The sequence below is a fragment of the Tachyglossus aculeatus genome, chromosome 21 (genome assembly GCF_015852505.1).
Source record: "Tachyglossus aculeatus isolate mTacAcu1 chromosome 21, mTacAcu1.pri, whole genome shotgun sequence".
NCBI classification, from domain to species: Eukaryota; Metazoa; Chordata; class Mammalia; order Monotremata; family Tachyglossidae; genus Tachyglossus; species Tachyglossus aculeatus.
This window is the reverse complement of record NC_052086.1, coordinates 8,220,720-8,234,480: the sequence shown is the minus strand read 5'-3', so window position 1 is coordinate 8,234,480 and position 13,761 is coordinate 8,220,720. Positions and strand designations below refer to the sequence as shown.

General features: G+C 48.4%; 1 protein-coding gene across 1 annotated transcript in view; it reads right to left on the bottom strand.

Moving 5' to 3' along the window:
* The window catches only part of SSH1 (slingshot protein phosphatase 1), a 40,780-nt gene that overhangs the window by 8,555 nt on the left and 18,464 nt on the right, over nucleotides 1-13,761 (bottom strand). Inside the window, 8 exon segments of the mRNA XM_038762688.1 lie at nucleotides 1,960-2,006; nucleotides 4,687-4,815; nucleotides 6,187-6,280; nucleotides 6,458-6,652; nucleotides 7,866-7,931; nucleotides 8,364-8,432; nucleotides 10,433-10,554; nucleotides 12,180-12,244. Of these exon segments, the coding sequence (XP_038618616.1) occupies nucleotides 1,960-2,006; nucleotides 4,687-4,815; nucleotides 6,187-6,280; nucleotides 6,458-6,652; nucleotides 7,866-7,931; nucleotides 8,364-8,432; nucleotides 10,433-10,554; nucleotides 12,180-12,244 (787 nt within the window).

Below are 13,761 nucleotides of genomic sequence, written 5' to 3'. Positions count from 1 at the left end.
AGAACACAAAAAAAACCCAACTTGTAGATCTAGTGCCAGGCACCACGAAACCATTCCACTAAGGCGAAGTGAACGGATGTCAACTGTCTGACACAAGAGGCTGGAATAGGGAGAGATGTCTAACTGTTTTGCGTACCAAACGGCCAAACCGCTGTTCCCAAACACAGACTTTGGAATAATAATAATAATCCATAATATTAATTATGGTACTTGTTACTGTGTGCCAAACACTGTTTTAAGTGCTGGGGTAGATACAAACTAGGCTGCGCTGCTTCTCTACCGTGAGGAGAGGGGCAGGGAAAGGGTATGAAGCAATTTCACTCCGTGCCGAGAGGCTTTTGGGTCTTCTGGCTCGTTTTCAAAATTTTCTCCCACACCCACCGCCCCCCTCACAAAAATACCCTTCGAGGAGAGTAAACCTCATGAATTATTCAGGTCAGGTTATTTTGGAGCGTATCTGTTTAAACTAATGCAAATTGTTTCTTCCAACAGTGAGAGATCTTTGTGCTGCAAAAAAATACAATTCAAGGCAGACAGCTAGAAGGTGGGAATGGAGGATGACCTAGTGGTAAAAGGCCGGTCCTGGGAGTCGGAGGTCCGGGGCTGTGATCGCGGCACTGCTGCTTGCCTGCTGGGGGAACCTCGGGCAAGTCACTTCACTTCTTTGGGGCGGTCTCGGTTTCCTCATCTGGAAAATGGGGATTCAATACTAGTCCTCCCTCCTACTTAGATGATGAGCCCCATTTGGGACAGGGACTGCGTCCCATCTGATCGCTAGGCATTTACCCAGCACTTAGAACTGTGCTGGACACGTAGAAAGCACTGAATAGACATGACTACTATCATTATGATTATTATATTATGATTAGACTATTATATTACGATTACTTTTAGACTGTGAGCCCACTGTTGGGTAGGGACTGTCTCTATATGTTGCCAATTTGTACTTCCCAAGCGCTTAGTACAGTGCTCTGCACATAGTAAGCGCTCAATAAATACGATTGATGATGATGATGATTGATGATTAAAGATGCACTGTGGTCTAGTGGAAAGAGCACGGGACTGGGAGACAGAGGACATGGGTTCTAATCCCGGCTCGACTACTTATCTGCTGTGGGACCTTGGCCAATAAATCAATCATATTTATGGAGTGCCTATTGTGTGGAGAGCACTATACTAAGCGCTTGGGAGAATACAACATATCAATATAACAGACACATTCCCAGCCCACAACCAGCTTACAGCCTAGAGGGGACAAGTCACTTAACTTCTCGGTGCCCCAGTTCCCTCTCTGAAATATTGGGATTCAATCCCTGTTCTCCATCCTATTTACACTGTGAGCCCCTCGTGGGACTTGATGACCTTGTATTTTCTTCAGCGCTCAGAACAATGTCTGGCACACAGTAAGCGCTTAATACCACAATTATTATTATTACTTGGACTGCGAGCTCCATGTGGGACTAATGATTATGAAACTACCCCAGCCCTTAGAACAATGCTTGGCACATAGTAAACGCTTAAATACCACTATTATGACTATTATTACTTCGACTGCAAGCCCCACCTGGGATCTCATCTCTTGTATCTACCTCAGTGCGTAGAACATTCATTCATTCAATCGTATTTATTGAGCGCTTACTGTGTGCAGAGCACTGTACTAAGCACTTGGGAAGTACAAGTCGGCAACATACAGAGACGGTCCCTGCCCAACGGTGGGCTCACAGTCTAGAACAGAGCTTGGCACATAGCAAGCGCTTTACAGATCCCACGATTACTATTATTACTACTATTTAGACTGATCCTCAGGTGGGGCCTGATGCTCTCCTATCTTCCCCAGTGATTAGTACAGTGCTTGGCACATAGTAAGCGTGTAACGAGATACCACCGCTACGATTATTCGGCCTAGCTATCGATGGCAGAGCAAAGCCAAGGCCAACGGACGCCGCGGACCAAACTCACCCCGAACCTTGCAGCTCCTCCAGGTTAGAAGCGTTCCACTCAGAACCCTAGGAAACAGATGACAAACACAACTCCCGATAAGGTCCAACACCGACTCCTGAACTCCGGACGGACAGATGGAAGGACAGCCAGTTACCTCCAGCCCAGTCCTCCCTCTCCCTTCAAATCCACTGGACTGCAGCTCTCCCGAAACCCCACCTCCACCAGGAAGCCCTCCCTGATTAAATCCTCATATCCTGGTCGTTTCAATCGAACAGCTACGCCGAGCGCTCGTGAATTTTCTTCTTGCCTCCAACATTTAGGCACGGGTGGATATTTTGATATAGTGAGTCACTGCCTTATTGATTTTTTGATTTATTCATCAGTACATCTGTACATAGAGAAGTAGCATGGCTTAGTGGATAGAGCACTGGAGCACTGTTCTAAGCATTGGGGTTGACACAAACTGATCAGGTTGGACACATTCCCTATCCCACCTGGGGCTCACACTCTTAATCACCGTTTTACAGATGAGGTAACTGAGGCACAGAGAAGTTAAGTGACTTGGCCAAGGTCACAAAGCAGACAAGTGGCAGAGTCAGGATTAGAACCCAAGTCCTCCTGACTCCCAGTCCCGAGCTTCATCCACTAGGGATGTGGATGGGATCCTATCTATCGGGTCCTTCCATCTGCCTTCCCGAAATTCTACCTAAGAAAGCATTCCAACTCTAGAAAGGAAATTCCAGGGAAAACTAATCAAATTCTCTAAGACTCTTTGTTCCCATAAAAAGCAGCATGGCTCATTGTGGGAAGGGAATGTGTCTGTTTATTTTTATATTGTACTCTCCCCAGTGCTTAGCACAGTGCTCTGCACACAGTAAGCGCTCAATAGATACCACTGACTGACGGACGAGCCTGGTGGAAAGAGCATGGGTTTGGGATTCATGAGACTGGGGTTCTACTTCTCCCTCAGTCACTTGCCTGCTGTGTGACCTTGGGAAAGTCACAGAACTTCTCTGTGCCTCGGTTTCCTCATTTACAAAATGGAGATTAAACATCCGTTTTCTCTCTCCAAGACTGTGAGCCCCATTAGGGCCAGATGATGCCAGACTTGATCACCCCGTATCTCACTTGGTACATAATAAGCACCTAACAAATACCACAATTATTATCATCATCAAATATAAACCACCTTGTGGCTCAGAAGATGCCAAAGAAAGTATACATTAATGCTCTTCTTGGTTCTAGAACATAGGCGGACCTAATCCATTTGAATTCACTAAGGGGTTCGCAGTAGCTAGCAGAGGCTAAACCGACCCAAGTTTGACTTGCTTGCGAGGGAAAAACAGGCTCAAACACTAAAATTCCTTCAGTATCTCTCATGGAAAAAGTGACACTTCGCAAAACACCAAACCATCCCTCAAAGCCATCCCACCTCGGAGATGGCTGGAAACTTCCCTTTGCTTTAAGTGCCCTCCAGTGGAGGGAGATTGCCGAGTCCCCGCTGTTTACATTCACTCTTCACCCCCCTAATTAGCCTCTATTCATTAATTAATTACCTACGATTTACCCTCTAAGCGAGGGGATCAAAACCGAAGCATTTATTTAGGCTGCCGTCCTTCTGAGCCCCGGACAGGCTGACCTTTGAAGAAGCCGATCAATGGTTTAAAACAGTTCCTTGATTGAAGTGTGTTACAGATCCTTGGCCTAGCGGAAAGAGCCCGGGCCTGGGAATCAGAGGACCTACGTTCTAATCCTGCCAGCTCCACTGGCCTGCTGTAAGAGTTTGGGCAAGTCACTTCACTTCTCTGTGCCTCAGTTCCCTCATCTGCAAAATGGGGCTTCAATCCCTGTTCTCCCTCCTACTTAGACCGTGAGACTCAGGTGGGACCTAATCGCCTTGTACCTACCCTACGCTTATTACAGTGCGTGGTACATAATAAGCACTTAACGACTGCCACAATTATTATCAAATACGTCCAGCTTGCGCTACAGGCTGTAGATTACACGTTGTTTGGGAATGTGGGACAGTCCATCCCATGAGGCGGGCTTGTCTCTAGTCTTGGCGGAGGATGGTAATATGGCCCTAATAATAATCATGATACTTCTTAATTGCTTACTATGTGCCAAGCATTGTTATAAGCTCTGGGGTAGATACAAGTTAATTAGGTTGGACACAGTCCCTGTCCCACATAGGGCTGACACTCTTAATCCCCATTTAACAGATGAGGTAACAGGCCCAGAAAACTGAAATGACTTGCCTGAAGTCACACGGCAGACACGTGGCAGAGCCAGGATTAGAACCCAGGTCCTTCTGAATCCCAGCGTCTGCTCTATCCACTAAGCCACACTGCTTCTCTAGTCCTCGTCCTGGCCCTGCCCGGGACCAGGAAGGGTTGTAAGTCTGAGAACACAGCGGTGATGGTTCCATAGTCGAGGAGTCCCTCTAGACCGTAAGCTCGTTACGGGCAAGGAACGTATCTGTAATATTTTATACTTTCCTCTCCTGAGCACTCAGTAAAGTGCTCTGCCCACGGTAAGCACCCAATACACACGACTGATTGAGTCATTCTGGCTAGAGGGCAACCTCGCCGGCCGGTGGCCAGAAGGAGCCAACAAGAATTCCCTTCATTCCCATTCCTTTCAAGTCATCAGTCCCCCTCGCCTGCTCTGCCCACCCTCATCCCGCCACCCTCTGGGGCTTATGGATCTTGAGCCGAACAAGTGACGTGAAGTGCTCCCTCTTACCAGGTAAAGGTGATCAAAGATAAGTGAGGGCTTGTCCATCTGTCCCAGAATAAGCAGCATTTCATTGTCTATGAATTCTTTGAATTCCTTTAAATTGCAATTCATCTGCTTCTCCAATTCATTCCGGATCTGAAGGAGGACAAAGATGAGGACAATTTATTCATTCATTTATTCAATCGTATTTACTGAGCGCTTACTACGTGTAGAGCACTGCACTAAGCACTTGGAAAGTATAGTACAGCAATTAAAGAGAGACAATCCCTGCCCACAACGGGACTACAGTCTTGAGGTTGGGGGGACAGTCATCAAAACAATTAAACGGGCATCGATATACACAGAATTATAGATCTATACATAAGTGTTATGGGGTGGGGAGAGGGAAGGACTAGCAAAGGAAGCCAGTCGAGGTGTCGCAGAAGAGAGGGGGAGCTGAGGAAGAAGAGGCTTAGTCTGGGAAGGCCTCTTCGAGGAGGTGCACCTTCAGTAGGGCTTTGAAAAGGGGAAGAGTGCTTGTTTGGCGGATTTGGGGAGGGACTGTGTGTTCCAGGCCAGGGGTAGGACGTGGGCCAGGGGTCGACGGCGGGACAGGCGAGATCGAGACACAGTGAGAAGGTCAGTGGCACCAGAGGAGCGGAGTGTGCGGGTTGGGATGGATAAGGAGAGAAGGGAGGTAAGGTAAGAAGGGGCAAGGTGATGAAGAGCTTTGAAGCCAAAAGTGAGGAGATTTTGTTTGGTACAAAGGTTGATAGGCAACCACTGGAGATTGTTGAGGCCCTGAATTTATAGACTACAGCTGCCCAGCCCCCGTGACTCAAAGATTAATCTTGCAGGTATTTTTATGGGTGTCTCCACCAGTGGACTGTAAGCTCTTTATGGGCAGGAAATGTGTTGCTTTTTAATTCTGCTATCCCCCCAGCACTTAGTACAGTGCAGTGGCCCAAGTAGGCGTTCAATAAATACTAACATTCTGGTTGCCCCATACCCCTGATTCCTGGGGAACCTTTCTATTTAACGGCACAGATGACATTTGGGATTTAGCTCTACGTGCAATCTCCACACCTGAGGTATTTCTACTTAAAGCAGATTAATTAGTACACAAAACCTGTAGCTATCTTTGGAAATCCAAAAGGCCGATGAAGAAACCTGCCAAAATGAAACTAAGTAGCAAAGTTAGAGCAAATCTCTCGTGCGCAAGCCTGCCGTCCAAGTTCCCTGCCCACTCTGAGGTGAGGAATTCCCAGCCGCGAATCTCGTTTTATCGCTCCCTCCGCCACCAGCCTTAATGCCTCTGCGGCTGCTACTAGAAGTCTCTACTCAACGTTCTCTGGGGCTTAGAATTTTCATCTCTCTCTCATTCTTTCTTTCTCTCTCTCTCTCACACACACACCCAACTCCCTCTCCCCCAACTACTTTGTTTCTGGTCGGTGAAGGCTTGGGGTCTCAACAGGACCCAGATGACAAGAGGGGAAAAGGAAGAAAAAAATCCAATGAGACACTTGCCTCTTTCGAAGTCACATTCTCTAAGTCCTGGCTCATCATGATGCTGCGGAGTTTGGCTTTGATGAGGCGTTCGGTTCTCTCTCCTTCCGTGGGTCTTAGAGTTAGGCAAAAAAAAAAGAAAGTCAGAGAGGGAAGCAGTCCGGTCAGGCCGGGCTCAGGGAGAGCCCTGAGACCCCATGCAATCTGGCTCCAAGGGAAGAGAAGGGGAAGGGAAAGGGGAAAGGGAAGGGGACGGAAGGGAAGGAAAGCAGGTGGTAGGCTCGGCACCTACTTGTCGACGAAGAGGGCGGGGGAGTCGGGGCGCGTGGACTCGAGGTCGGGCATGGCGTTCCACTCGTTGATGCAGCTCTGGTCGGAGCCAACACAGCTCTCGTAGTAGGTGGCCCAGATCAGCGCCAGCCCTCCGGGGAAGTAGTTGTGCCTCCGGGCTACCTCGCAAGCCTTGTGCAGGACCTGAAGGGCAGACCTGCCAGGAGGCCCGGTGCCAGGGGCCGGGATCAGGTCGTGGGGACACCCGGCATCTCCGGAACCAGCGGGTGGCTCTGGCTGCCCTCGGGAGGCTCGGGGCGGCAACCCTTCAGCCTGCGAGTGCCCCCCGCTGCCCTCCGAGGTGTGATGTCCGATCCGGGGGCCCGCATCCTCGTGACCCAGAAGCCCGTGAAGCAGCTCTGAGAGGGGACACACTGGGGATGGACACCAGGTCCCCAGAAGAGACACCGGGGGACGGATGGCTGCTCCCCCGAGCCCCCTTAGCCTTTCCTCGACAACGTGGACTTTCATTTGTTCACTCGTTCAATCAACAGTATTTATCGAGCGCTTACTGTGTGCACACCACTGTACCAAGGGCTTGGGAGAGTGCAATAGACAATAAACAGATACGTTCCCTGCCCACAACAAGCTTTCAGTCTAGAGGGGGAGACAGACATCAATATGAATACATTACAGATGGCTCTTGTCTCTGCTATGGCATCTTAGGCAGAGTATCTAACATAATAATAATAACAATAATAATGGTACTTATTGAGCACTTATTACGTGATGTGCCATGCACTGTTCTAAGCGTCGGCGTGGAGCAACAGCCCAGGTGGACCTTGTGCCACGCCTTAACTTATTTGAGCGGTCAATAAGCCGGTAGTATTTATTAAGTGCTCACAGTGTGAGCAGCACTGAACTAAGAGCGTGAGAGAGTACAACGGAGTTAGTAGACACGATTCCTGCCTTCATGGATTTTATAACCTAGCTAGGGAGACAGATGTAAAAATAAGTTAGGGGAAGCTGGGAGTCAGAGGACCTGGGTTCTAATCCCAGCTCTGCCACTTATCTGCTGCGTTACCTTAGGCAAGTCGCTTCACTTCTCTGTGCCTCAGTTCTCCTGTTCTTCCTCCTACTCAGACTGTGAGCCCCAAGTGGGATCTGATTATCTTGTACCTACCCCAGCACTAAGTACAGTGCTTGACACATAGTAAGTGTAAGCTAACACTACAACTATTATATTCTCATCTCGAACTTTACAGATTGAATCTTATCAATGGGAGACCTACATTAGGCACGTGTAGCCCACACACGTGCACCACCCCCTCCCACGTGATTGAGACCATTATACAGGAAATTTTGATTTCTGTTGTCAACTAGCAAATTGGAGGAGTGGGGGGGAGAAACCAAAATGAAGCTTTACCTACCACATGGCTTGGACAGACACTGGCTTGAAAATGTGCATTCTTCCTGCTGTGCTCACACTGAATCCACTAAGAAGGAGAAAGAAAATACACTAATTCTTAAATTGGAAATCCCACTGGGGGCAGAAAGAAGCAGTGCCTCAATAGCATAGAGGCAGTGTAGCCTAGTGAAAAGAACACGGGTTGGGAATCGGGGGCCTGGGTTCTAATCCTGACTCTGCCACTTGCCTGCTCGGTGACCCTGGGCAAGTTGCTTTACTACTCTGAGCCCTCAGTTCTGTCATCTGTAAAATGGGGATTCGATTCCTGTTCTTCCTCCCAGCTTAGACTGTGAGCCCCATGTGGGACAGGTTCTAGGTCCCATCTGAATAATAATAATAATAATAATAATGATAATTATGGTATTTAATAAGCACTTACGATGTGGCAATGTAATAATGATAATAAATCAGACTGAGAATTTAAAGAAAAAGAGGAGGAAAAACATGTACTGCTCCTCACCCATCTCCATCAAGATGAATCTTTGTGTCGCTCCACAATCGCAGCACCATCCCGATGGTACAGCTCTTACTGTCAAGAAAGAGAAAGGGACTTCAATCCATTGCTCAATCCATCGATCAATCACAATTACTGAATGCTTACTTCATTTAATTGTGTTTATTGAGCACTTACTGTGGGCATGGCACTGTACTTAGCGCTTGGGAGAGTACAGTACAACAATACAAAGACACATTTCCTGCCCACAGTGAGCTTGCAGTCTAGAGGGGGAGATGGACATTAATATGAATAAATAAAAAATACATTACAGATACAGACATTAAGTGCTGCGGGTGGGGGGAATGAATAAAGGGAACAAGTCAGGGTGACGCAGAAGGGAGTGAGAGAAGAGGAAAGGAGGAAAGGAGGGCCTGGTCAGGGAAGGCCTCTTGGAGAGTAACTGTCTGCCGGATATGAGGAGGGAAGGCATTCCAGGACAGACGCAGGATGTGGCCAAAAGGTTAGCAGTGAGGTCGGCTTACTGTGTGCAGAGCACTTTACTAAGCGCTTAGGAGAGAATGACCCAACAATATAACAGACACATTCCCTGCCACAATGAGCTCACAGTCTAGAAGCTTCTTCCAGACTTGCCAGAATTACTCTGTCTCCAGGGTCGCCTTCCGGCCTGCTCTCCCCATGCCCACCCTCTCCTCTTGCTTTCACCACCGCACGCGGAACACTTGTGCCTCCAAGCCCCATCTCGCTCTGGACATCTATTAGGGAAAGGCTACCAGGTGTTCCTCAAAGATTGCCTGGGCCCTCAGGGATGGAGGAAAAGTCCAGCCTGGGGTTGGGGATGGTCAGATGAGGAGATGGAGAGGCGTTACCTAACTGCTCACACGCCACCCGTCCTCCCCAATGCCAACTTATTAATGCTTGGATACAACGCTTGGATACGGGGTTCCCCAAGGAGGTGATGGCCCTGTCTAGGCTATCAAAAAATCAGTAATAAAATGATAATAATAATAATAATAATAAATATAAGCAATTTATTATGAGCTTACTATGTGCTGCGCAGTGGGGTAGATGCAAGATAATCGGATAGGACACAGTCCCTGGGCCACATACGGCTCACAGTCAGAGGGAAGTATAAGTTTTATCCCCATTTTACAGATGGAAAAGCTGAGGCCCAGAGAAGTGAAGTGACTTGGGCAAGATCACCCGACAGGCCGGTGATGGGCCAGGCAGTAGAACATGGGTTTACTAAGCGCTGGGGTGGAGTCAAGCAAATTGGGTTGGACATAGTCCCTGTCCCAAAGAGGGCTCACAGTCTTAATCCCCATTTTACAGATGAGGTAACTGAGGCTCACAGAAGTCAAGTGACTTACCCAAGGTCACACAGCTGATAAGTGGAAGAGGTGGGTTTAGAACCCCTGACCTTCTGAATCCCAGGCCCGAGTTCTAGTCACTACCCCAATGTGCTTCCCTAAGACCACCCAACTAGAGATCCTTTGAGAGAGGAGTCACCACTCTGAGGAACCAGGGAAAAGAAATTCATGACATGAAATTCATGAGCCCCTTTCGGGCTCGTAGTCTCAATCCCCACTTTACAGATGAGGTCACTGAGGCCCAGAAAAGTGAACTGACATGCCCAAGGTCACACGGGCAGACACGTGGTGCAGCCGGGATTAGAACCCAGGTCCTTCTGACTTCCAGGCTGGTGCTCTATCTACTAAGTCATGCTGCTTCTCCAGCAGCAATTAGCTCGTTGTGAGCAGGGAATGTGTCTGTTTATTGTTATACTGTACTCCCCCAAGCACTAGTAAAGTGCTTTGTACCCAGTAAGCGCTCAATAAATACGAATGACAGAATGAATGAATAGCTATGAGCCCCACATGGGACAGGGACTGTTTCTGACCCACCTAACTTGCATCTGCCCCAGTGCTTAGAACGGCGCTCAACACACAGTAATCGCTGAATAAATGCCATTACGAAAAAGGAGCCAAAGAGCGATCTTATTTTGTCATAACTTCCTTCGTCACATCCCCCCTCGCCCCAACAGAAGACGAATCCAATCCCTCCAGGAGACATACCACTCCTTGCTGGAGAAATCCACTCCCAGCAAGACATTCTCTTCAGTGTCCTGCCGTCCACTGCTGTACACCACCACCATGTAGCGGACGCGGTCTGCCCAGGCGCTTTCCAAACGCACTGCCTGGAACAGAGCCAAAGCGGGAGCTTTCAGCGGACGGGCTCGTGATGGACCCTCTCCCTCCTCTGGCCCCTGGGGAATCCACCACCTTCAACAACGCTCGGGAGGTGGAGAGACGGAAAACACAGAAACGGAACTCATTTTCACCCTCCCTGTTTCCTTCCCATCCGGTTCTGATTATCTAGTGGAGAGATGGAACCCAAAGCATCTATTTTAGCATCTGTCTTCCCCCGTAGATTGAAGCGTAATTTGACTGTATGCTCCAGCACTTGGTAGAGTGCTCTGTTCACAGGAGGCATTCAATAAATACCGGGAATTCATCAGAAAAGCAGAGTGGCCTAGGGGGTAGAGCCCGGGCCTGGGAATCAGAAGGACCTAGACTCTAATCCCGGCTCTGCCACTTCTTTGCTTTGTGACCTTGGACAAGTCACTTAAGCTTCTCTGGGCCTCAGTCACCTCATCTGTAAAATGGGGATTACGACGGCAAGCCCCACGTGGGACGTGGATTGTATCCAACCTGATTAGTTTATATCTACCCCAGCACTAGGTGGCTGCCACATAGTAAGTGGTTAATAAATCCCATAAAATAAAAGAATAAAACTGACTGATGGCGTGGAGCACTATCATTTAAATAAGGCAAGGTGAAGCGGCAGTACTGGTAAATTCTGTACTCTCCCAAGCCCTTAGTACAGTGCCTGGCACATAGTAAGCGCTGAACAGATACCATAAGAAACAAAAATAGAATAAAAATGATTAATGTACTGAATCACTATCATTCAAAGAAGGCAAAGCGACAGTATTGGTAAAGTCTGTAGCCCCCCAAAGTGCTTAGTACAGGGTCTGGCTTATAGTTAAGCCCTTAAGTACCATAATTATTATCATTAGTGGTAGTAGTAGTATTAATAATAATTATTATTACTATCATTTAAAGAAGGCAAAGGAGCAGTGCTGGGGAATTCTATACTCTCCCAAGCGCTTAGTACAGTGCACTGCTCAAGGAAAGCACTCTAAGTGTCATTGATGGATTCTGTTGAGGAGCTTGGTAAGCTGCCTCTTCATTTGTGTTGCCAATTTCATAGATGTTGCCAATTTGTACTTCCCAAGCGCTTAGTACAGTGCTCTGCACATAGTAAGCGCTCAATAAATACGATTGATGATGATGATTTGTGCCTTAGCCTGTAATGAACTGGGCTCCCACCTTGGCTACTGTGAGCTGTTCTTTTTTTTTTATGGTATTTGTTAAGCGCTTACTATGTGCCAGGTATTCTACTAAGCCCTGGGGTAGATACAAGCGAATAAGGTTGAGTGCAGTCCCTGTCCGCCGTGGGGCTCACAGGCTTAACCCCCATTTTACAGATGAGGTCACTGAGGCCCAAGAAGTGAACTGACATGCCCAAGATCACACTGCAGACAAGTGGCGGAGCCGGGATTAGAACCCAGGTCCTTCAGACTCCCAGGCCCAGGCTCTATCCATTAGGCCACGCTGCTTCTGTTTCCCGCTTCAGTCCCGGGACTCTCCCCTGCCTGAAAAAGTGCTCACCGACAATTCAGCTCCATAAGGCACCCGAGCCCACAGGCAGAATTATGTCCAACTGGCCCCTCTCTTTAATGAATTCTGCCTGAATTACCAGTTTGATTCTGTCCTCGCAGCGCAGAAGATTGATCATTACTTGAAGATGCTGAGGCAGGTCACCTGTTTGAAATCAAGAAGAAAAAAGTTAAAAAAAAAAGCAATCATATTATTGAGTGCTTACTGGGTGCAGAGCACTGTACTAAGCACTTGGGAGAGGACAACCTAACAGATCTGAATAGGCACGTTCCCTGCCCGCAACGAGCTTAAAGTCTAGAGGGAAAGACAGGCAGCAGAATAATAAATGAATGACAGATATGGGCATAAGTGCGGAGGGGCTGAGGGAGGGGTGAAAAAAGGGTGAAAATCCAAGTGTGAAGTTGACATAGAAGGGATTGGGAGAAGAGGAAGCGAGGGTTTAGTCAGGGAAGGCCTCTTGGAGGAGATGGGCCTTCAACTGAGCTTTGAAGCGGGGGACGGTGGTGGTCTGGTGGATATGAAGAGGAAGGGCATTCTAGACCAGAGGCAGGATATGGATGAGAGGTTGGCAGTGAGATGGAAGAGATGGGAGGTAGAGTGAGGAAGTTGGCACTGGAGGAGCAAAGTGTGTGGGCTGGGTGGTAGTAGAAAATCAGGGAGGTGAGGAAGGAGGAAATCAGGGAGGCAAGGCAGGAGGGGGCAAGGAGATTGAGTGATTTAAAGCCAATGACAAGGAGTTTTCTGTTTGATGCAGAGGTGGACGGGCAACCACTGGAGATTCTGGAGGAGTGGGGAGACAAGGACTGAATGTCTTTGTAGAGAAAAAAATGAAAACACTCCCTCTGTGCGGTTAGGAAGGTGAACTGTCTTCCGAGTCTTTGTGACAACCTGACTTTGTGAGTCTGTGGGATGGAAGCTATGGAGCGGCCTAAACGGGAGGGAGGATGGACAATGAAAAACTCCATTTTACAGATGAGAAAACTGAGGCACAAAGAAGTCAAGTGACTCGCCCAAGTTCACACAACAGACAAGTGGCAGAGCCAGGATTAAAACCCAGGTCTCTTGACGCCGAGGCCCAGGATCTTGCCACTGGGCTGTTCTGCTTCTCTAATATGGCTGATGCTTACATATTTCAGAAACCAGCCCACAAAACCACTTCACAGCAGTGTGGCCTAGTGGACAAGGTACAGGGTTGGGAGTCGGAAGGACCTCATTCTAATCCCAGCTCTGCCACTTGTCTGCTGTGTGACCTTGGGCAAATCACTTCACTTCTCTGGGCCTCAGTTATCTCATCTGTGAAATGGGGATTAAAACTGTAAGCCCCGTGAGGGACGTGGCCTGTGTCCAACCTGATTAGCTTGTGTCAAGCCCAGTGGACACACAGTAAAGCGCTCAACACATACCATCGTCATCATTATTATTATTTTCCAAAGAGCTGACCACTGTTATTCCCGCTTTCCCCCTGCCTCACTCAGATGTGAAAGAGATGTGAGATTGGATACTTGTCCTTGATCCTCACAGGGGACGTGACCTCTCCCGTCCCCATTTTACAGATGAAGAAACCGAGGCCCGGAGAGGTAAGTGACAAGCCTGATGTCACAGAGTCGGCCGATGGCAGAGCCGAGACTCAAACCTTGGTCCCCCGGAGCCCCGGCCTCGGA